General features: G+C 41.1%; 1 protein-coding gene and 1 long non-coding RNA gene across 2 annotated transcripts in view; one reads left to right on the forward strand and one right to left on the reverse strand.

Moving 5' to 3' along the window:
- The window catches only part of LOC129144804 (uncharacterized), a 161,045-nt gene that overhangs the window by 135,493 nt on the left and 1,303 nt on the right, over positions 1 to 24,249 (reverse strand). The window contains exon 2 of the long non-coding RNA XR_008549443.1: positions 22,871 to 22,974. This is a non-coding gene — a long non-coding RNA (uncharacterized LOC129144804). The remainder of the gene's footprint in view (positions 1 to 22,870; positions 22,975 to 24,249) is intronic.
- On the forward strand, positions 212 to 666 carry LOC119231828 (small nuclear ribonucleoprotein E). The gene has a single exon (XM_037493610.1). The coding sequence runs from the start codon at positions 228 to 230 to the stop codon at positions 504 to 506; it is 279 nt and encodes a 92-aa protein (XP_037349507.1). The 5' UTR covers positions 212 to 227; the 3' UTR covers positions 507 to 666.

The raw sequence follows: 24,249 nt of genomic DNA on the forward strand, positions 1-24,249 counted from the left end.
ACATTATCAGAACCACTTGTTGATTTTAATTTACGTGGGGCCTCTCTGCACAGCATGGATTTTATCTTTCCTTGCCCTGCCCAACAAATGGTTGCTTTTTAACCGGTAGCTTAATTGTCTACAACTTTCCATCAGTCCAGGTCATTACCAACTCAATTTGTGTAACATCTCCATCAATCGTTTCAATATCAATATATATGACAGGGTGGTCTTTGTGAGCTTCCACCATGGCGTACCGCGGCCAGGGTCAGAAAGTGCAGAAGGTGATGGTGCAGCCCATCAACCTCATCTTCAGATACTTGCAAAATCGATCTCGGATTCAGGTGTGGCTTTATGAGCAAGTGAATATGCGGATAGAGGGCTGTATCATTGGTTTTGATGAGTATATGAACCTCGTATTAGATGATGCAGAAGAGATTCATTCTAAAACAAAGTCACGAAAACAACTGGGTCGGATCATGCTGAAAGGTGATAACATTACCCTGCTCCAAAGTGTCTCCAACTAGAAAAGATCAATCAAGTGAGGGATGGTTGAGAAGATAATTCAGTTAGCTTTTTTTACCTGTTCTTTATTGGGACGATAGTTCTGAAGCATTTGTTCCTATTGTTTGGATAACCCTTATGTTATTACCAGATGGCAATAAATTCTGTGGAATTGTTTTTATTTAAAAAAAAAAAAATATATATATGACAAGGCAAAAAGCATAGAAAGAGACCAACAATGAAAATTGTGATATGTGTGATGAAGGGAAGAAACAGGATAGATAACCTCCTATTGACAGTAACATTTAAACTGAAATATGAAGCTTGGAAAAGACACAGTCTTGTAAAGATTGGAAGGGAGGAGCAGAGTGGAGAGCAAGAGGGAGAGTGGAAGGAGGTGCTGCAGGAGCAATAAATACTGTTGATGAGGAAATCAGAATATCTAGTGGAGGGGTCTAGGCCAGGTTGTTTAAGTTCTGCAGTGCAGTCTCACTCATGCAAAAAAGATAAACACATGCAATTTGCAGCAACATGGATGGCGCTGGAAGGGATCATGCTCAGCGAAATAAGCCAGAAAGAAAAAGAAAAATACCGGATGGTCTCACTCATAGCAGGAATCTAGAAAACTTAAATAAGGGACCAGGAAAATGAATAACTATAAGAAAGTGAAAATCAAAATCGACAAAAAACTATGAACCGGAGACACTCTATGGGGGGAGGGGATCAGGGAGGGGAGGGATTGGGGTCAAAATAAGGGAATTGCAATTGTATGGGCAATATAAAAATAAAATTTATTTAAAAAAAAAAAAGAAACACCATTTTACTACAAGCATTTCTTGGAAGAGTAAGCTTTTTAGTCAGGATGCAATGGGAAGCACCTGGAGAGTTTCAAGCTGAGAAATGACATCATCTTATTTACATTTTTAAACAATCAAGAAAACAAAATGGGGTGAGTTGGCGATCAACTTTCAGGGTGAAAGGACAGTTCTTTTTAAGAGAAAGGAAAGAAGGAAAGAAATACTTTTATAGACAAGCTTAAAGGTGAAAGTGAGAGTTCATACTTATTGTCTCTAAGAAAAGAAAGGTAGAGCCCCACTTGCAGTGATGAAGGGCGTGTGAGAGGGAGGTGGAAGGAGAGATAGGAATCAGAAACCACCCAAAAGGGGAGTAAGACAGGAAGACACCTAATAAAATAGGGTAGCACTGGGAGCTTCAGAAGATGCGGGAAGCCAGCTCTTTAGGTAAGCATCATTCCTAGTAAGGCTAAGTAAGCATCTCCTCTATGCAGAAGAGTGGGACTTGTTAGACCAATGAGGGATATGAACTGTAGAGCAAGGACAGGGACTTGCGTGTTCTCAGTAAGAAACCACCATAGAGACTGACCACGGATATGGGGCTGTGTCAGAAAGCAAAGCCAAGAAAGCTGATTAGGTTAGGGCATTGAGATCCTGGAGCTCTAATGCAGCTGAAGAACAAATTTAGTGAGAAGGAGAGACAAGAGATTCAAGTATTTGAGCGATTTCTTAAAAGGAACAGTTTCAGGCACGGCAAGGTGTAAACTGTGATCCCTGGGGCAGCTTTGGCAGCATCCAGTTCACCCATTTTCCACTTCAGGGAGCCTTGCAAATGCACAGCCTTATGTTTATGGACGTTCTTAGATTCTGAATTGAAAGTGCTCTACAACCGTGGAGTGTTAAGAATATTATTGTGAAGGGAAGCTGGGGAGATGGCTTTGGGTCATATGCATGATGGTCTTCTGGCACCTTAAACCCTAAAGCACTTAACCCTGCACACAAACAACTACTGACCTATATTATCCCAGCAGGTAGGAAAGTTCTTTTTAAAGTACAGTTTCCACTATTATGTCATCAAGAAACTAAAAATGACTGTTTGACTGTTTCGATTCAAAATGGCACTGGTTGCTGACACCCGTTCTAACAACCCCTGGTTACTTCTCAATCTCAGAAGAAATGCCTGTCAAGAGCTCAGTGGGCTATTGCAAGATGATTACTCAGGGTTGCTGCTTTTTTTGTTTGCTTTGTTTTCCAGTCAACTGGAAGTTTGACTGTGAGATTCAGCTGAAAACCCAAGACTGAATTGGAGATGGAAGGTGAGAAGCAGGAACTGCAACCCCTACCCCCTGCCCATGAAAAGTTATGATCAGTGGGCAGATCTGGATCAAACTCCATCTGTACACATGCCAGCTGCGTAGACAAATCCCACTCTGTGTTCTCTTCTCTATAGCGGGCTAGTAATAACTACTTTTGCCTGCTTTGTTACAAAAATTAAACAAGATCAAGTATATAAAATACTAAGCACAGGTTTTGACACATATACAATATAGTTCATTAAACTGTAATTATTATTATAGTTAATTTCTCAAATTGTATGCATAGGACAATCAGCCACTTCCAAACCACTGCCTACCCTCTCTGGAAAGCTCTCCAAAAGAATACACAGTGGTATGCTAGTAAACCATTTAGGGAAAGTGTGTGAGGAAGAGACCTAATATGTAATAATTGCCAATTTCCATGATCAATTTCAAGTTACCAATATGATATCACTAAAAGCACATTTGACCCTAAGGAACCAACAAGAGGTGGCTCCTGTACACCCTGAATATTTACCTGAGAATTCCCCACCGTGGCCTGGAGATATAAGAGAGCAGAAACTAGGAAAAGGTGAGTATGAATAAGGACACGAGACTAACCCCAATCAGGCCACATGGGGCCCTGGGTTAGAGGAGCCAGCACAGGGTTTTCAACAGAGAAGATGGAGACTGTTGGACTTGCCATTTAGAAAGATTGTTCTGATGTAAAAGTTATGTAATTAAAAAAAATTATTGGGCCTCCCTGGTGGCGCAGCGATTGAGTGCTGGGTTGCAAAGCTGCCCGCAGCCTCTGCAGCGCCGGTTCGATCTCCGGCTGCTCCCCGGCCACCAGAGGAGGGTCCCACATGGCGCGCAGACCTCTCCTGCTGCCCGCTGCTCCCCTCAGCAGTGTACTTCGGTCCTTCTGCCTGCTCTGCTCCCCGCTCTGGCTCTGGTGAATTCTCTCACCCTCCAGCGCTTCTGACTGTACCCAGTGCTTGTATAAATAAATAAAGATAAATCTTTATTAAAAAAAATTATTAACTGGAGAAAACAAAGTTCATCCTGGCTACAATTTGAACGAAGGAGTGGTGGGGAAGGAGGGAAAAGATCAGAAGCAAGGAACCCCACTTGGAGAGAGTTATATAATCTGGACAAGAGACGATGGCAGCTTACCCCAGAGTCTCATCAGCATGGAGGAGAGGAGGCAGATCTGGAAGATGGCCAGGAGACAGAGCTGCAGGACCTGGTAACTGATAGGAGTGAGGTGTGTATGGGAAAAGAGGGAGTAGAGAATGATTTTTTGGGAGTCTGACTCAGGTCACCAGGTGAACAGAGGTGCCATTCTCTGAAATACTGAAAGCCAAAGGAAGAAGGACAGCACCAGAGGAGGAAGAGTATGGAGTTCAGTATTAGAATATTGAGGTGGGGGTGCCTGAGGGAGTGAGATAATCCCCCTGAATTCAGGAGAGAAATCAGGGCTGGTAACAAGGGCTTCAGAGTATCCAGCACCAATTCCAGGAGTAGTTAATATCATCCACAGAGGTGTGTAGAATTAGAAGGGGCAGGGGCTTAGGGTAGGACTCTAGGAGTCATCAACACTATGCTGCAGAGGAGGCACCTGTAGAAGCCTGAAGAGGAGCAACAGAAGTCAAAAGAAAGTCAGGTAAATGAGGAATCCTGAAACTCAAGAGAAAGCTGTTCCAAGAAAGAGGAATCAGCCAGTTGTCCAATGCAGTTGAATGATCAAGACAGGCAGAACTGGGAAATCACTGGAGGTCCCTTGCTTTGTCGAAATTTATTTCAGACGTGTGGCAGGGATAGAGGCAAAGTGCAGGGACCAACAGAGGAAGGATGTGGAGGCAGAGGGTGTCGGCAATCCTTCAAAAAGATTGCCAATCAACAAGAGATTGGACACCGGCTGGATAGGAATGTGGGGTTGATACAGGGTTGTTCTACTTTTAGTTTAGAGAGGTTTGCCCGTGTTTAATGCTGATAGGGAGGAGCCACTAGAGGGTGGGAGACCAGGGAGCAGGAAAAATATGTAACATGAGCCAAACTGGGCCTGAAACGGACCCCACGCTTCCAGTCACTTCTCTGGTGTAGAAACCAAATCCTGAGGGTCTCAGAACATGAACCTGAGTTCATGTCTTAGTAAGGAGGAGAAGGGAGACTAGGGAGAGGCACTGAGGAATATGGGTAAGTCAGACACCTGTAACCATACCAGTTTATGAGTTACTGTACCAAACCCCAATTTTATTTTTTTAATAAATTAATTTTTAAAATATAGCACCTTTTTCTTTCTTAATTTTTGGACCATCTATGATTTTTCCCCCTGGGTGTGGTCACTGCAGTTCTCCCACCAGCAAAGTACCCATTGTCCACCCCCATAGTTTCCTGTGCTCTTCCCCTGCACCCCCGTCTTCTCTCCCCTTCTACCTCCCCTTCTGGATGCTCCAGATCTAGGGTCAGTTTTCAAGGTTTGTCTTTGTCTGACCCTTTGGTTTTTCTATATTCTACGTATAAATGAAACCATCTGATATTTATCTTTCTCCTTCTGGCTTATTTCACTGAGCATAATCCCTTCCAGCTCCATCCATGTTGCCACAAATGCCATGACTTTATCTTCTTTTGATCACTGAGTAGTATTCTTTCCATTGTGTATATACCACATCTTCCTGATCCATTCGTCTCTTTGGGGGCATTTACGTCATTTCCCTGTCTTGGATATTGTAAATAGTGCAGTAGTACACATAGGTGTGCAGGTTTCCTTTCAAATTGGTGTTTTATGTTCTTTGGGTAGACTCTAGGAATGGAATAGGAGGGTCATTTGGGAGGTTCATTTTTAGTTCATTTTAGTTCATTTTAAGGATTCTCCACACAGCTTTCCATAGTGCAAACGCCACTTTTAGTCAAAGTACCACCACAGGAGAGAAATGTGATTAAAATGTATTTCTAAGGTTACTCCACAAAACAAAAGCTTTTTTACCCCAAAATAAATCTTTAGTTCCTTTGAATACTTAGAAAAGGGGTCCAAACTAAAAACCTATAGGTCCAAGCCAGCTGGCAGGCAAATATTTTGCATAAGTAGTATTATAAAATCCTAGAAATTTCACATGAAAATCTAGAATTCTGAATTCTTTTGAAAGGTTGAAATCTGGAAACACTGGGGCTACACAGTGCCCATCCGTGGTTGCTGAGCGGTTACTGTCTCCTTGAAAAGGGGCACACGCTCCCCTACTTGTCCTAGCCTCACCCAGCTTCCTGCCTCTCTGGCCTGGCCCAGAGAGGGGGACTCTCCCATTCTGGCACCCAATTGGGTTAGATGGCACTGACGTCTGTTCCAGCCCTGCTTTTTTATTGGGCATCTTCTGTGTGCGGGGCAGAGCACTATGGCACCGGGGATACAACAGAGACAGCAACACTGCCTTGCTCACAGAGCTGGAAATCAAGAGAGGCTGGTGGAAACTTAATCTCAACAATACGGGGCTGCTGGCACCCTTTGACAGTACAGATTTAACTTTGCATTTAGAAAATATCCCAGCTGTCTGCACGTCCCACACACCCACTGATGAACAAAAGCACATTCAGAACGGATGCTCAACTAGCTATAGAAATCTTGACACAAATTTCCTGGAGTCTGACACTGTATTGTAGAGCGCTGCTTTAGAAGTCAGGCCAGACCACTGCCTAAAGAGGGCAGGGAGAGAAGAGTCTAGCACAATACAAGAGAATTTAAAAGCGCACTGGAAGATTTTGGGCAACAGCAGTATTGTTGCATTCCTTCCTTTTTCTCTACAAGCAGAAGTCATTTTCAATATTGTCTCAATAGCTCACCTTGTCTTTGCCAGACTAAACTGTAGAGAGATTAAAACAGTAGAACGGGTATGACCCGTAGGGCTCAGAAGATTTATTTGTTTTGTTAAACTCCAGCAGCTGATCATTTGGTCAATGTAAGCGCATCTGTCTGCCTGTGTCCCTGGAGGGTACTATTTTAAGGAGCAAGCGCTCTCATGAACAGAAGGGCTTTTTCACCATTGAACCTTTCTCTACTCCTGCAGCAGAGAGAAACTGGGGAAAATAAACTCAATACAGTTTTAATGGGGGCTAAAAAAGGCATTTCACATATTAGGAAGAATTTTATCTTTTGTAGTAGAGTTAATTTCCATTGAGTAAGAAACAAAGGCAAAGACAACCGAGGCCCCAAGGAATTTCATACAATGAGACTAAACTAGAAAATTCCTGTTTTGAGAACTCAGACTAATCAAAGACGCTAAAGGGATGTGAAATCAAGGTGGAAGAGAAAGAAATTATATGATTCAGGGAAAGAAATTATATGATTTTTAAAGGAGATGACAGCAGCTCTGTGGCCTTCCCTTCTCTTCTCCCTCCCTCCAAATCAAGACAGCAACATAAGCAACATGGATGAAGCTGGAAGGGATCATGCTCAGCAAAATAAGCCAGAAAGAAAAAGAAAAATACTGGATGGTCTCACTCATAGCAGGAACTTAGAAAACCTAAGTAAGGGACCAGAAAAAAGACTAATTATAATACAGTAAAAATCAAAATCAACAAGCAGGGCCTCCCTGGTGGCACAAGGGGTTAAGACGCAACCTATGAAGCTAACTGCAGCCACTGCAGCACAAGTTTGATCCCCGGCCAGGGAGCTACCCACATGGCGCAGCAGACCTCTCCTGATCATCCACTGCTCCCCTCAGCAGTGTATTTCAGTCAGTCTGACTGTTTTGTTCTCCACTCTGTCTCTGGTGAATCCTCTCACCACCATCCCCTACCCCGCTGCACCTCTGGCCTGTACCCCAGCTCTTGTGTGCATAAAGATAAAAAAATAAATCTTTTTAAAAATTTTTTAAAAATCAACAAGCAACTATAAACCAGAGACATACTATGGGGGGGAAGAAGGGTAGGAGGGATTAGGGTCAAAATAAGGGGGGTGGGAATTGTATGGGGACTATAACCAAGATGAAAATGCATACATTGTACAAAAATAAAAAATGATGTAAAAATATATAAAATAAATAATAATAAGAAGAAGAAGAAGAAGAAGACAGCAGCATAGCTTAATGTGTTAGGGATCATGGACTATGTGTTTGCCTGAGACAGACTGGATTAGGACCCTAGCTCTGCTACTTACTAGAGAGGTTAACCTTGTTACCTAGTGCCCCTAAATTCAGGGACACTCCTATATCAAACCAGACAATGAAAACACTTTTCAGAAGGTTGTGGTGAGGATGGGATGAGAAGTCTTTGCAAAGTAACTGGTCCCTAGCAAGCATTCACAGAACAGACTGACTTCTTCTGAGCATATGGTCAAATAACATTGGGAACCTTTTAATGGTATCAGTTATCAAAATCTGACATCTGAACTCTGGTATTCTTAGCCTAATTTTCAAACATAATTTTCAAGTGCCCATAATGTAAATCTAGAGAATCATTATACAAGGTAAATGAGGACTGCAAAGAGTGGGGGACAGAAGTGTTAAAAGACAGGTGTGGAAGGAGAATTACCTTTCACTGTCTATACACACTTGCGCACTTGGAAGTGTTTTTCAGGTTTTTCTTTTTTCAGTTTTATTGAGGTATAATTTACATACAACAAAATTGACCCATTTTTAAGTGAGTAATTGAATGAATTTGGATTCCACCCTAAAAATTCCTTGTGCTCACAGGCAAGCCTTTCCTCCACCCAGGCCCCAGGCAACCAATCAGTTATCTGCTGTCTGTCATGATTATTTTGTCTTTCTAGAACATTATGCAAATCAAATCATAGAGCATGCAGGATTTGACTTTATTATGGCATGTATTAATATTTTACTCCTTTTTATTGCTAAGTAATTATCCATAACATGGATATATCACAATCCATTGATCCACTCACCAATTGATGGTTGTTTCTAGTTGGGGCTACTATGAACAACACTGATGATAACATTTACATAAGTCTCTACATTGTACCTTTAAAATTTTGTTCCAAAGGTATGTGTTCCCACTTTCAATATTAGCCTGTGGAAAGAATCAGTCTCTGAATGACCAGAACCTTGAATAAATGAATATAATTACTGTTGGACTAACTAAGATTTATATAACTTGTGTCTACAAGCAATGTTCCTTGTCTTTCTATCTACTAAGTATGGAAATACACAAGAACCATTTGGTTTCCTCTATTCAATAGCTGGTTGATTTCTCTGGAAGACAAATCAATCAGATCACTGTGATGTAAAATGAATTCCTGTGGCCTTAAAAGCATTTGATTTTCTTCAAAAAAAAAAAATCTTTAAGAGCTACATGCAACAACAAGTAGGAGATGAGGAAGCATACATAAATTCAAATATACAGACAAAACTAATCTATCAAGATAAAAGTCAGAGGACCGGTTAGTGCTGGCAGGTTCAGTGGTACTGACAGTTACAGGGAGGGAAGGAAGATGGGGAAGGAGTGGGATCAATTTTTAGGGTGCTGGAACTGTTCCCTATCTTCATCTGAGTACTAGTTTCATGAGTGTGTACATATAGAAAAATTCATCAAGCTGTGAAATTGATTAGTCACTTCACCACATATATACTTCACCTCAATAAAAAAGTAAAAAGCAAATAATAATAATTTTTAAATCTTGGGCTAAATTAAATCATATGTATTACTGCCTGGCATTACACCTGGCACCCAATAAATGGTGCTTAGTAAATGTTCATTATTTTTCTTTGTTTCCATCTCCAAGAAAAATATTTGGCAAAGTGTTAAACATTACAAACATGGAGTTTAAATATTTGCATTGTTTTGTTTTGTTTTTGGCCTGGTCGATAGGATCCTATTGTCTCCCCTGGAAACTGATTCTTCGTGGAGAATAGAGAGCACAGAGTAGACTCTTCACGCATCCTAGCTTCATTATCTAAATGGATCCTAGCATAGATTTTCAGCTGGATGCTGGACTTGCATGGAATCTCAAAGGTCTTACACATAGCCACCAGGTCTAGGTCATGCCTGCTCCTTCCCTAGCATGGATTAGCCATTGGTCTTGAGCATCCCAGTAACCACCACTATGTCTATAAACATATGAAACAATGGCACACTAAAGTAGATTGATGTTTTAAGGCTGCTGGCAGTGGCTTGCCATCCCAAAGTATTATATCTGGGTGCTCCTTGCAGCTCAGAAACACCTCATGGTAGAGGGTTCAGAAAATACTTCCAGGAATGTGTCTTTGAAAGCAAAAGTTACCAAACCAAGGTCACCAGACAAAAACTGATCCAATAATTCTGTTCCAGAATGTAAACATATTGCTTCTAGGCAGCTGTTAGTCAATGCTTCTTTTATTCAAGCATTGTTTCCTTTGTCTTCCTGAAATAACCTTGTCCTCTCATATTCAGTTTCAAGACAGTTTGGGGTAATCAGCCATGTTTGAGTCAGTTTCTTATATCTTCCTTTCATACCAAGAACTGGACTTGGCCAAAGCTACTGAAGGCCATAAGAAAAAATGAAATAATATGTTGAAAGCTAGTTCTTTAACTTCCAGAAGACTACTAATGCAATGAGAGGAGTATTTATGGATAGCAGCCAACTAGATTAGAAGAGTCGAGGGCTTCCAAAGATACAGAAGATTCATAAAGATCAAATCTGGAGTTCCATATACCCAGCTATTTCCGGGCTCAAAGATAAATGACTTGTCCTTTAAAAAATTTACCTTCAGAATTATGCTCAAATAAGCCAGAAAGAAAAAGAAAAATATCGGATGGTTTCACTTATAGCAGAATTTTGAGGAGTCAAATAAGACATCAGTGTAAAAAAATAACAACAGTACAAAACACAACAAAGCAAAACAGACAATTATAATTTGGAGACATACTGCAGGGGAGGAGGTGGGAGAGGGATCAGAGTTCCAGAAGGAGGGAGAAGCACAGGGGACTAAGGTGATGATGCATGGGTACACTGGGGAAGGAAAACTCCATGGGGACTACACCTGAGGGGGTGGGGGGGAGCAAACATTGTTTAAAAATGACCAATGAGGGCCTCCCCGGTGGCGCAGCGGTTGAGCGCTGGGTTGCGAAGCTGCCCGCGGCCTCTGCGGCGCCGGTTCGATCCCCGGCTGCTCACCAGCCACCGGAGGAGGATCCCACATGGTGCGCAGACCTCTCCTGCCACCCGCTGCTCCCCTCAGCAGCGTACTTCAGTCCTTCTGCCTGCTCTGCTCCCCACTCTGGCTCTGGTGAATTCTCTCACCCTCCCGTGCTTCTGACTGTACCCAGTGCATGTATAAACAAAACAAACAAATATAATAAATAAATAAATAAAAACATGCCTCTATTAAAAAAAAAAAAATAAAAATGACCAATGATGTAAAAATAAATAAATAAATAATAAATAAATTAATTTAAAAAAAAGACCTTCAGAGAAATGTGACAAAAATCTCAGAAGCTTAGAACAGTAATAATCTTTAAGTAGTACCCCAGAGTAGGCTTTAGAAGTTCCTGTAAGAGATGGGCTGGAGAAATTGGAGGGGAAAAGGCTGACACAGCAGGGTGGGCAAGATCAGAACACAGTCAAATGGTAATGAGCACTGATACAATATAGCATGAGAACAGAGACAGGTGGACACTGATGTTCACTGCGTCATTGCCCTGCTCAGCTGGAGAGAACCCAGTTTATTTGGGATTTTAATTGAAAGAGTAATGCTGAATGATGTTCTCAACCTTTTTTGACATTTTTTAAGTGGTTGGGGGCCTCCCTGGTGGCGCAAGGGGTTAAACACAGCACTATGAAGCTATCCACAGCCTCTGCAGCACAAGTTCAATCCCTGGCCTGCCAGGGAGATACCCACATGGCACTGCAGACCTCTCCTGAATCACCCACTGCTTTAGTAAGTCTGCCTGTTCTGCTCCCTGCTCGGTCTCTGGTGATCCTCTCACCCCCCGCACTTACAGCCTGTAACCCAGTTTCTTGTATGCATAAATAAATAAATCTTGAAAAAAAAAAAAAGTGGTTAGGGAGATACTCTCTGCACATCACACACACTTACTTCTGCCTGGATGCTGAAGGTACTGCTTCCAGACACCATCCCACAGCACAGCACACATGCACACACAATTGCCATGACACGTGAGGTATGGCCTAAATTAAATATGCATCAAGGTCAGTCTGAGTGGAAGCAGTAAGTCAGACATTTTGGTTCTGGTGGGAGTAAAGGAGCTTGTTTGTCTAACCAGAAGCAACAAACACCCCACTGTCTACACTATAGGTAGTGATCCTGCCTAACTAAGAAATTAAACCTAACGCACTGCTACATAGAGCATCAGTTATTTTTCAGAAGAGCTTTCTGGATGGGATCACTTCTACCCCTCAGGGGTCATAGAAACTAGACCACAAAGTGACTACCAAACAAATCCAGCACCAAGGAAACACTTTTGGTCATTTTATTTTGTGGAAAACATTAATGTCCACCAACGTTAATCCACCACTTTTTTTTTTTCAGTTGCAAACATTCTCAAGTTAATTTGAACTTGATGGTCTTAGAGTATAACGACTCACTTAGGTAGCAATGCATCTAAATAAGAGCCCAAGTAATCAGAAAGAGTGAGATACAGCTAACAAAGGTGCCTAATTTATAATCAAATGGAAACTTAGTTCAGTTCATCTCAACAAAAATTGCTGAATGCCTCCGACATCAAGAAAATTGTCATTATTGATAAGCATATTCTGAACAACCACTTGGTGGTGAGCATTTTGGATAAAGGAAAGATCATACGAGGCAAATTCACAACTTGTCAGAAAAGTGTGTGATTAGGAAAGTCTGGGGAAACAAAGTGTCAAGGAGCAAGAGAAAATTCAGCTGAGCTTCAAAAAATAAAACATTTAAACATCCTGGAAGAAAAGGAGAAAATACAACACTAAAAGAAAGTACATGCAAGCAGGGCATTATTTGGGTGCTGCCTTGTTTGGCTGCTCATGTCCTATAGAAAGGCAATGGGTAATGTGCCTAGTGAAAAGTTAACCTCACCCAGAGAGGAGTCTGGGCTTTTGCTCCCGGCCACAGGGAGTTGATCTTTAGGTTCTTGGAATATTCTACCTGGCAGGAGGGTCTTTGTTGCTGGGAAGTTTTGGCCACTGACAATCTTACAATGTGATTTATGTTGGGGGCCTTAGTACCATACAGTTAAAACCTCCAGGGGAACAGGTGACCAAAGGTATCAGCCTGACCTCTGGGGGTAGTTGAAAACTGAAGGACAGTCAAAGCAAGCAATATATAACCGAACCTCATTAAAAACTCATACCAAAAGTTGACTGAGTTTCCTTTTTTTGCAATAATTTGTGTGTCTTGTCACACATGGTGACCAGGAGATGATGCTGTTCCTGAATTCATGGGGAGAGAATGCCAGAGCTCGGTATTTAGACCTCCCCTGAACTCAGTTCTGTGTGTCTCTTCCCTTATTTTAATTTGTATCTTTTTTGCTGTAAATTGTAATAAATAGAATACTCCTGAATTCTGTGAGTCATTCTAGAAAATTACCAAATCTGAGGGTGGTTACAGGGACCCCCAAATGTGTAGCCAGCTGGCCTTAAGGGGGGTGGTCCTGAGATGACAAACATATGATGGTGTTGGATGTGAAGACAGTCTAGTACAAACTGTTCCCTCAAACTGTACAGTTGGCAAAACTCAAGGCAAAGCCTGAAGAAATCAGTTAAGTGGGGCATTGCCTGCAAGCCTGATGAGTTTAGACCCGGTGCTCCAGGCAGTTTAGTTCTTGAACAAGAGAATAATACAACAAAATTTAGTTTCATCTCATAATATGCCAAAGACAGAAAGCAAGGAGACTAGTTAAGGGATTAATTTTTGTCCTGATGCAAGAACACGAAGGGCCTAGGGCTGAGGCTAGGAAAGGGAAAGATTGTGTGAATAATAATGTTTCTTGAGAGCATATGTTGTGCCAGCATCATAATAAGCATTTGCTTTTTTTTCTTTCTTTCTATTTTGTGCCTCTGGTTGTGTGTGTATTTTTTTCTTAATGTTGATGAATCCTGCTTTATGTTCATTCAGTTGTTAGTTTAAAACACTCACACACACTCACTAACTACCCAAACATCAGGAATTAGAAGGGTTTAAAACAAGGGACCTGCAGATTGAAAGAACAACTTAGGCTTCAGAACAAAAAATACCAATCAACTATTGAAAAGTCCTTTCAGCAAAAATCAAATATGTTTTGTTTTTAATAAGATAGACTTAGCGACAAGAGCTAAATTTCTTGCACTGCCTGAGGAAGGGCATGATTTCTCTCCATAGATTATTAATCCTCAAAACATTCTTACAAGGTGGCAATATTATTATCCTAGTTTTACAGACCAAAAAAAACTGGAGCACAGAGAAACTAATTCATTTGTCCAAAATCACCCAGCAGTCAAGTGGCAGAGCTGAGATTTGAACCTAGCTGGAATCTGACTACACAACCTGACTCATAATCCTTCTGTCACATGAGCCTTACCACATGTGAGACACAGTGGCAATAGGATCGACAGGATTAGCTGGCTAACCAGATGTAAGAGGAAAATGTCAGGAAGAATAAAGGACAACTGGAGAGCTTAACACATTGATAGAGGGGAGATGCTGATGCCTTGCAACCCGATTCTTCCATTTCACCACGAGCAAAAGGGACATGAGACCAGATGTGGGTCACAGGCCCAGGTCTGCCACTACCAAGGACACCCTGGCTAAGTCACTTAATTTTCCTGAGCCTCAGGTTCTTAGTTGGAGTAAATCCCTAACTCTCCACTAGCTGTGAGCAGCTGCAGCATGAGCAGCCAGCAGCATGAGCTCGTGAATCAGACAGGCTTGGGTGCTGGCTCAGCATTGACCAGCTACGGGACCTTGGGCAAGCAACTGAGCCTCGGCATTCTCATCTGGGAGATGGGGAGGGTGATGTGGATTACAGTATCGAGGTCATAGGTGCTGTGAGGCTATCTACAAGAGTGAAATAATCCTTGGGGAGTCCTGAGTGCAATGCTTGACATATGGCTAAGCATGCGAAACACAGTGGTTTATTGTTAGGACTTTACTCCTAACACACTATGAGATAACACAGACCTCAAACTGCCATTCCAAATAATCCCATCAGCCACAACTCAAAGATAATCAGTTTATCATGCTTATTAATAAAAGTACGACAGAAACTAACATTTTTAGTTACCCATATGCAGATGTACAGTCTGTATTCTACGGTGTGACGTTTGCTGTTGTCTGGTGTTGTGGTCACACGTACGACAAGCATACATGTTCACACTGACACGTAAACAAACTGTGCAACAACAATAAAATGGACAATATTATAGGATGAAGAATAAGCATCACATCAGACCTTGGCTAGAATGCAATGAATCAGCACTTCCCCAAAGCAGAACCTAGATACCTAAGCAGTTAATCCATTTTTATCAAGCCCAAGCAAAATTTACTTCAAACTGGGCCAAAAGATGATTTCAATTTTTATCTTCAATAGGGGCCATCAGAGATAGCATTATGACCTCAACCACATCTCTGTATAATGAGCTTACCTTGGTGAGGGGGAAATCCTTTAAATCTGGGGATTATAGAAAATCAGCAGCCCTGCGTACATGACTTCGGCCTATACTTACCCCTAAATACAGTGCTCTATATTTAGCCATTAGCTGAGAGCTGTTAAACATCACCATCCTTTGCTGGGAGCTTGTCTGGGCCTAAACACCTGTTCACTGGTTTTGAAGCACAGGGAAGAAAAGGCCGACCAGAGATAGAAGTGCCAAGCGCATGTTGCACAATTACAGAATCATGTGTGACCGAAAGTTCAATTTCACAAGGTGGTGTTTTCCAGAAATGACAAGAAATGCAGGAAACTGTATGAGCACAATACTTTCATCAAAATTAACCTCAGAATGTCATATTTTTCAGTAAAAAATGGAGAATGAAGGAACAGTGTGACTTGCTACGAAGCATGCTGCATGAGCAGCAGGCCAAGCAGGGAAGGCAAAATGTTGTCCCCTCTTCAACCAGGTTACTTCTCTTGCTTCTTTTATTTATTTTTAGACTGCAAGTTCCCTGAGGGTAGAGGTCCTATCTGCCATAGTTAGCCGTGTAGCCCCCAGGCTCTAGTGCTAACACAGTGCTTGGCACATACTAGATTTTCCATAATTGTGTGTTGAATAGATGAATTATAAATATTTTCTAAATCTATTTTCAGTTTTCCTGATGGCTTATGAAGCATTTCATTATTCCCTTCTCAAATTATAACATTAAAGCTGAAATTAGAAATTGTAATGATTATTGCTATAATTTTAATCTAATTATCGTTCCATGTTTCCTATTTCATATTTTAAGATCTCTTCCATCCCTTACTAGACTTGGAAAAAGGGAACACAGCAACGTGATGAAATGGAGGGTTAGAGGCCATTGAGTTAAGTGCCTGAGAGTCTAACCACAAGAATGAGTATAAAACCAGTCGGTTTTCCTCATTATTGAATAAAGATGAATCTCAAATCAAATCAATTGACATTTTGCAGGAGCCCATGATGAGAAAAGTTGCAGGAAAAATGGCAGCCACTAAGATTTGCTTCCTAGGAACTTAAGACTTAGAAAAGTTAGAATTTTTAAGTTATTAGCTACCATTAATTCCTACTTTTGTTCCCACAGCAACTGAACACTATTCCATGTCTAAAGGATCGCCTATTCACTGATAATCAATTACTCGCACTCTTCTTTGATGGTCTCCACTTTGCAGACAGCACAATGATCTAGGATTTTGTCAAAGACAGTGAGCAGCCTATTCGGGAAGTCACTACTGAGCACGGTGTACTGGCACTGGAAAACCAGTGATGTCATTGGAAAGGGGCAGTGAGGTAGAAAAAAGTTAAATCAGGCAAAATAATTAGCAAGCCCTGATTAAGCAATGGTACCTCCTTATTCAGCACAAATTTTTGAAGCTCTCAGAATTCTAAGCCAGGGAAACCAGAAAGTGACAGGTCAGTTAATTGCTTCATGAAATATTCTTAGTTGTTTGTGGTATGTTTGGTTGGTTTTGTTGTTTCGCTTGGGGGTGGTTTCTGTTTTGCTTAGCTTTGTTTTAGACTGCGTTGGTATATTCAAAGCTGGGCCAGTTTGTTTGATGAGAACTCCACCCTGTTTCTCCCTATTTCTGTCAATCAAGTGACTGGGTTTATATAACAAGAGATTTATAGAGATTGAGACAGCTGTGCAAAGCACATTTAGAGAAGCCCTGGGTCAAGGTTAATTTGTTTTCCTGTTATCCTGAATCCTACCCACATTCTAGATTTTTAATTTCTTGATTATCAGTGGGGCTTTCCTTTTTTCAAATTACTTTGAATTTATATTAGACTATTTGCTGGAGAGAGTCTCTGCCTTTCCCCCCACTCGAGGAGAGTGTCTCCTAGCCGTGACAAGACACAAGTGTGAGCCAAACACTCTGTGCTTACTTTTGCCATCTGTAAAACAGGGGCAGGTCCCTTGACCCCCAGTTAGGGACTGACTGCTATAAATGCAAACTGCTCTTGTGCAAATTGTTTAGAATGTTTCAACCTCACGCTTTACAACTTTGATTTATGGGGTTTTCTCTGAACTTTCAAATTTTGACCCCAGGCAAAAAAAACCTCAGTTCAGCTTCATTGCTGATGTGACCACTGGATCCTCTGTTATGGAATGGGAAGAATTATTTGGCCTATTTACTGTATATTTTAAAGCACATTCGCTAACATGAAAAAGTATACCTTTCTGAAGCAATTTCCTGCTGTTTTTGCTAAACAGGGTGCCTTTCAACTCTTAGATATTGGTTTCAGCTTGAAAAAAACATGATGGGGGTGGAGGGATTTAACTAAATCACACCAATGTATCTTCTTAACGGCATGCCTAAGTGGTGAGCTCGCTGTCACTTCTCTCAAATGCCTGCATTTTCTTCTTTTGCAGATATTATTTACTCTTCATCTACTAGTAGTCACACACAAATTGTATAATCCTGCACACTGACCCATTTCTCTGACTTTTGAGTTGAAATCCTCACTCTAAAACTTTAATTTACCCAAAAAGGTTGGACCCAGGTAGGTTACTCTAAGCTTGGCAAGATCAGCCTCATCTTAGGTCATCAAAAACTTGCGTTAGCAACACGATTGTTTTCAGGTATGAATTATAACAGTTATATCCTCAAGGAAAAGGACACACAGGGCCCAACCTTCATGGCTGTAGCATCCTTTGTCATTGCGAGTGTCATTGTCACTCTCAATTGTTCTGTCCTTCGTACACAGTATCAGGGTAGAGGGGGTATTGTTTGCCTGTCTGCACTATGTACTAAGTCAAGCACACTCTGAAGCCCCAGAGCCCCTGGGACCAGTGTTGAGATGGGTGGGGTCAAGGGTGCTGTCAGAGGCAGAGAAACAGGGAGTTAATAGGAGGCATGGAAATCCTGTCTGTAATCTCATTTGAACTGGTTTTTACTGATCGTGCACTTTGGTCACTGAGATTGATGCCTCCCGAAAGTATTATGGGACACTATTATGGGAACCAGGATGCTCAGGGTGAGTTAAGCAGGCCAGGTTTCTACCTTGCAGGGATTTGCAATTAGTTGGTGTGAGCAGTGAGCATCATCAGTTCAGAGAGCTCTAGGGCTTTGGACTTTAGGGTTTCAACGGGAACTTTTGTTCCCAAAAGCAGGCCATTACCTTTTTCGCAGGGAGTTTTTTCCTTAATTTGAAGTGAGGATTAAAAATCTAGTATTATTTGAATCTTTCGGCTGTTGGAAGAAGCAAGCTACCTAAGATCTCCATTCTGGCTACAGGATAAAAACAATCAAGGTGATTTACTGGGCACATTTAGCGCTCATTTCACTTGCAGGAAGCTTAGGACCCCCCTGGAGGGATAAAGGATGAATATTTATTGGAGCCTAATAATAGTGGAGAAATCAAATTTTGTATTTTTTCAGTGAAAGAAATAGGGTGATATTTTTGTATTTCCCACAGGAATTTCTGTCTCAATAGGCCATTTTTATATACATATTCATAATCTACCCTGGTAATATGCTAAATACTTATAAAGGCAGCATGATCTGCCTACATTGCTATTTCTTGTATTCTAATTCCTCTAAGTGAATAATATAAAATGTAGTCTGGCTTTCAATTAGTATTACAGAACTTACCATGTCCCAGGCACTGGACTAGGCACTGGGAACACAAAGATGAACAAAAGGGGACGACTTCTGGTTGACTTGGTGGAGTCAATTCTTATAGAAAGAAGAGAGTGGAGGCATACTGCAGTGAGTTGAGGGAGAATAAGAGGAAAAGAGAAATCATTGAGTAGAAATACTTTTTCAAGTATGTAGCTAACAGGGCAGAAACAAATTCACTTCAGGATAAGGAAGTTCAAAATAAACCCCCCTCCCAGCCCCTACCCTTACCCCAGTCCTACATTCCCAGGCCCCACCTTGCTCTTTCATAGAAGAACTAACATTTGTGATACCCCTATTAAGAACCAATAGCTAAATGCCTTATATTCATTATCTCATTTCATTTTCACACTGGCCTTCTTAGAATCATTTCCCTACTTTTGCAGGTGAAAATACAGAGGCTCCAAGAGACCGAGTCACATAACCAAGAAAGGAGAAGTCATATCAGAACTCAGTATAGTCCAGTTCCAAAGCTCTTGAGATTTCACTTTTGTCAAGAACAGGAAGATTGCCTGTATTAGCAAACCAAGGTGAAAGAGATAAAGCTCAAGGGGAGATTAGAGGTAAAAAGAATGGTGAGGAGAGGAAATAATTAACGGAGCAAGGTTCATCAATTTTTCCTTCTTCTGAATCTTTAACTATTACATTTCCAAATTTTAATAAAAAGACTACTGATTCTTCTAGTTACAGGCTTATTTCTCTATTCCCCTTCAGAGCAAAACTTCTCAAAATAGTTGCCCTGTACTTATATCCTCTACTTCCTCTTGTAGAGCAAGGTAATCCATGAAAGTGAGTACAGATGAGATTATGAAGAACTATCAGGAAGCAGTAAAAAAGGCAATTAATGTTAAATAAAAACATTGCCACGCAGCTATCTTCTCGGTGGCCCAGAATGTCCACTTCAATGGCTGGAACTTACCCAAGAGAATCTCAAGATAGAAAGAGAGTTAAAATTCTGAGTTTAGAAATCACTGGCATATAGGTGACAGTGAAAGCTTGGAGCAGATGATAATTAGAGAGGTTTCAGAACAAGCTAAGGACAGACCCCAGGAAACTATCAACATTCAAATCATGCATGAAGGGATGCAAAGCCACTGTAAAGACTAAGGAAGTCTACTAGCAATAAGAGGTGAAGAAGAGAGGGGAAGCAGGGAAATCCAGGGAGAGAGATTCAAAAAGAAGGGAGGAGTCACCAGTGTTGAATACAGGAAAGAGGTCAAACAGAAGAAGAACCAATTATTTGAAGTGGTTATAAAAGAATTATGGGCTTCGTAATTATCTTGCTACTAGATGTTTACTGATTCTATTGCATTAAAACAATGCTTAGTTTACTTGTTAAACTGCTAGTCAGTAGTTTTCCAGGCAGGGCTGCACATTAGAATCCACCAGTGAGCTTTTAAAATACTGCCTGAATTTTTCCCCTGATTAATTACAGAAGAATGTCCAAGAGGTAGGCCCCTGGCATTAGTTTATTATGAAGGCCCCAGGGAATTATAATGTGCAGCCAGGACATAAAAGTACTGTGCTAGGGGAAACTGGACTTTCTACAATAACCACATGGGGAGCCTCAACAGCTGCACATACTAGGCAACACTGGCCCACACAACAGGGCAGAGGATAGAAAACTTCGGTCCTTGAAATAAGCACAACAATCTATTGAGAGGCTGGTAGACTCTGCCTCGCAGCTAAACCTAGTGATAGGATGGTCACCTTCTCTGCCAGGTACCTGCTGCCTATTTGCTACCTTGGTTTGGCAGATCCTTCAAATAAATATCCTAGTTTTAATCTCATCACTATCATCTCCATCACAGTAACATCTATTGAGCTCTTACTCTACCGGGAACTTGCTGAGAACATTACATGCATTAACTCATTTAACATGACACTCAAACGAAGTAGGTATAGTAGATACATATGACACTCATCCTTATTTCATGGGATAAAGAAACAGGCTTATAAAGTGAGCTAGAAACTAGTGGAGGAGCTAAGACTAAACCAGCTCTGGTTCACTCCAAAGCCCAAGTTCTAAACCATGTTTACATCACACAGCTCTACTCCATTGCTAGTACTGGAATCCTCTACCTGCCTGAGAATCTCCCCTCCCCCTTCTGCACCTACCACACCTCAGTTCATGCACACACACATACACGTGCACACACACACACGTAAACCCTTATGCTGGGCACCCCTATACAAGACTCATGATGGATTGTCCAAAATCCAATGGTGTCATTAAATTTCTTCTTTGGCATTACAAGTAAAGATTTGTCTTCTACCTTTGACTTTTGATACACACTGACTTCTGGTAAAGGGACTCAGAGTTCCCAAAATGTTGGTACAAATGAGAACTGACCCTTTAAAATCCATGTAAGCAGAACACCGAAATTTTAAAACAAAGATGTCAAATTGTTTTTTCCATGGCTTCCATAATTAGCTCTCAGAAAAGAAAAGCCATTCCAGAGAACAAATTAAATAGAAATGCATGAATTAACAAAATCATTCTCTATTATTGACATTACATTTCAATAAGGCATCAGTTACTACAGAGCAGGCAATCGGCTACTCCTGCATGAGGCCTTGGGTCCTTTCTACCACAAGTGCTTCCAGGTGTTTGCTGTACTTCTGCATCTAAACACACATCACAAAGAGAAACTACTTCATGGGAACACTCTGCTCTCTGTGTATTAATCTCCGACTTTGAAAGCTCCTAGAGGCAGGGGAATTTCCACAGGGGGCTGTTGGGCTTATAATTATCATCCCCTAGGGAACCAATAACCAAGCCAGCTATGGGGAGGTACACCACAGAGTCCTGTCCTGAATGTTCTGGTAAATCTATGCCTGAATGGGTGCTGTTCGTGAGGACTGGGAAGTCACCCAAACTTACTAAAGATATTGTCACATCCACCAGACTAACTTTCTTGGGATTCATCTTATACAAAATCTTTACTTGTTCAAACATGGGGCTTTGAGGGGGTTGATTTTCCTGCATCTCCTAATGAGCCACAGTGATCCAAAGTAACCATGCACTGATTTACTGATACTCTGAACAGAATGCAGAACTGAATGATCTGGAATCATCTAATCCAGTTGCTCTTTTCTTTTAACTTTTACCCCACCAACCAGGAAGATTTGATTGAGTTTTATTTTCAGTAGCTTGAACTAATCAGTATGTGTGCAGGGTGAGGGAGCTCTTCGCCCTCTTACCTCTACATTTTACAAATAGGAAATTTGATAAAATCCAATGTGTGTTTTTAGGTTACACATAATACATGTTCTTAGAAGGGATGATCTCCAGTTTTGACATGCAACCTGTGTCTTCCCCTTGGAGTCACTGATGTAGTATCCCTTTTTATTTTAAAGACAAGGAAATTACAGCCCAGAGAAGCTACAATTCCAGAGACCTGGAGATTTACACTCATGAGGACATTTAACGCCATGGCTGGGCTATATCCAAAGGACTCTATAACCCACTAAAGCTGGTCCTTTGCACTCTACCACTTTCCCATGAATGGTACCTAACCCTCAAAGTCATAATTCTCATTTTGTGTTTTAGTAAATTGATTCCTATCAATCATACAAGTTATCATAAGCCCAAACATGTGTCTAAATCCCAAAATGACAGGTATTATGGAATCACAGCTGTATCTACAGTGGGGCAAGCTATATATAAACAGCTACTTTGTTTTCATCATCATATGAGTCATTTTATCATGATGTTTTCATGGCACCCAAGCTCTACAGGAATGCTGCAACCCATCTCAGGATTCTGCCATGGTCCTTCTCTTTGCTCTTCTCTGTCTACATCTTCTCCCTTGGAGGTTTTATGTCCAACTATGGCTACATTACAAACTATGCCTATACAAACTATAGCTACATAGATAGTGGTGGTCCCCAAATCTTTGTCTCCATCTGAGCCTTTGTTCCATATTCCTTACCCATGACTACTAGATCATCTCCACCTGGAGGTGGATTCAGAAGACCCAGAATGCCAAGAGGTTATTAGTTAAGGCAACAGGTGACTCTTGTTGACACATCTCTTTCCAAAACACAATACAAGCTCAAAGTCAGCCTCATCAATTTCCCTTTTCCTCCTCACCCTCTTACCTCTGCATGTTCTGAGGGACAAGAACAGCAATGCTAAGACTTCCCTATAATCATTCCCTCAAGAGGGGGCATACGGAATGCTCCATAGAACATGGCTCTTCTTTCTGTGGGTGGGGAGAAAAGAAATGAAGAATAAAAAATAACTTAGAAATGATCAAACAGCAGCATATGTCAAACTTCTCTAAATAAAATTGACCCTTCTGAGAGTTACTCTCACTTTCACTGATTTAGTCATGCATTCATTCAATGGAAATTTACTGAGCACCTACTGTAGGCACTCATGATACAGCAGGGTGCAAAGCAGACAAAGGCCCTGCCTGGAGGAATTTGTAGTCCACAGAGTAGAGGAGCTGTGGTCTGCCAAATAGATATGATTTGTTAATTGGTATAAAACAACAGACGTGTTTAGAAAGAGTCTGTATCAATGATGAATGATGGAAACTAAGCCAAAAGAGGAGGAACAGGGTATATGGAAGGGAGTGAGGGGCAATCAATTGAATAAGGTCAGTGGATTGGACATGCCAACCTGATACATCGATGGAGTTGGGAAATTAAAGGGAATTTAGTAGTAAAATAGGAGGTGGGGCCAAAGAGTCAGATGTTGACATGGAGTGTATAGAGATGATCCATTTATGGGTCAAGATGATATCTTAGGTGTGCTATAGAAATGAGGGTAGCTAAGGCAGATAAAGGACAAGATCATGGGAAAAGATGGAAGTCAAAGAACTAACAGCTCAGGTTTTGGACACATCATCCTCATAGATATTGAAATCATCCAAAATTATAACAGAAGTAGGGCTGGAAAGAGAGAAACAGGAAAATCAGGGCCTAATCTGTGTCCTTCCATCAGAGAACTAAATAAGAGTAAGGCAAGGAGCTGGAGTCTTAAGTCTTAGTCTCTCTGGGCTTCATTTACATCATCTGAATATGAAATGGCACAAATAAATAATTTATAAGGTGACTTCCAGCTAATAGCTCTAGTTTTGAGTTACCCCAAAGGGACAAGATGGGTAGGCTGATTCAACCCTTTGGCCTACTTCTTACAGGTAAAAAAGGTCAAGTTAGCAAATGCATCAACTTATCTGCTAAACAGTATTTAAGAATTACACTGTGAATTAGATCTCCCTTTATGAGAGCCACTCTGGAGCCCTTTTTAAGTACCTTAATAACCATGTTATTAAGAAATAAAATCAGTCCTGCCACCAATCTCTCTTCTTCCCACTATGTTATTCCCACCATTTAAGAGCTGACAGAGCTCCTTTCTGACCAAGTGTGACTTTCTCAACTTGGCATTTAAGAATCTTTAGTCATTTTCAATGCACACCAAAACAGACTGATTGATTCTAATGATGCTTTACTCCCCACTGCCTCCTACCACC

This window comes from Talpa occidentalis, unplaced genomic scaffold (genome assembly GCF_014898055.3).
Source record: "Talpa occidentalis isolate TD23 unplaced genomic scaffold, MPIMG_talOcc4v2.1 talOcc4.7, whole genome shotgun sequence".
Lineage (NCBI taxonomy): Eukaryota > Metazoa > Chordata > Mammalia > Eulipotyphla > Talpidae > Talpa > Talpa occidentalis.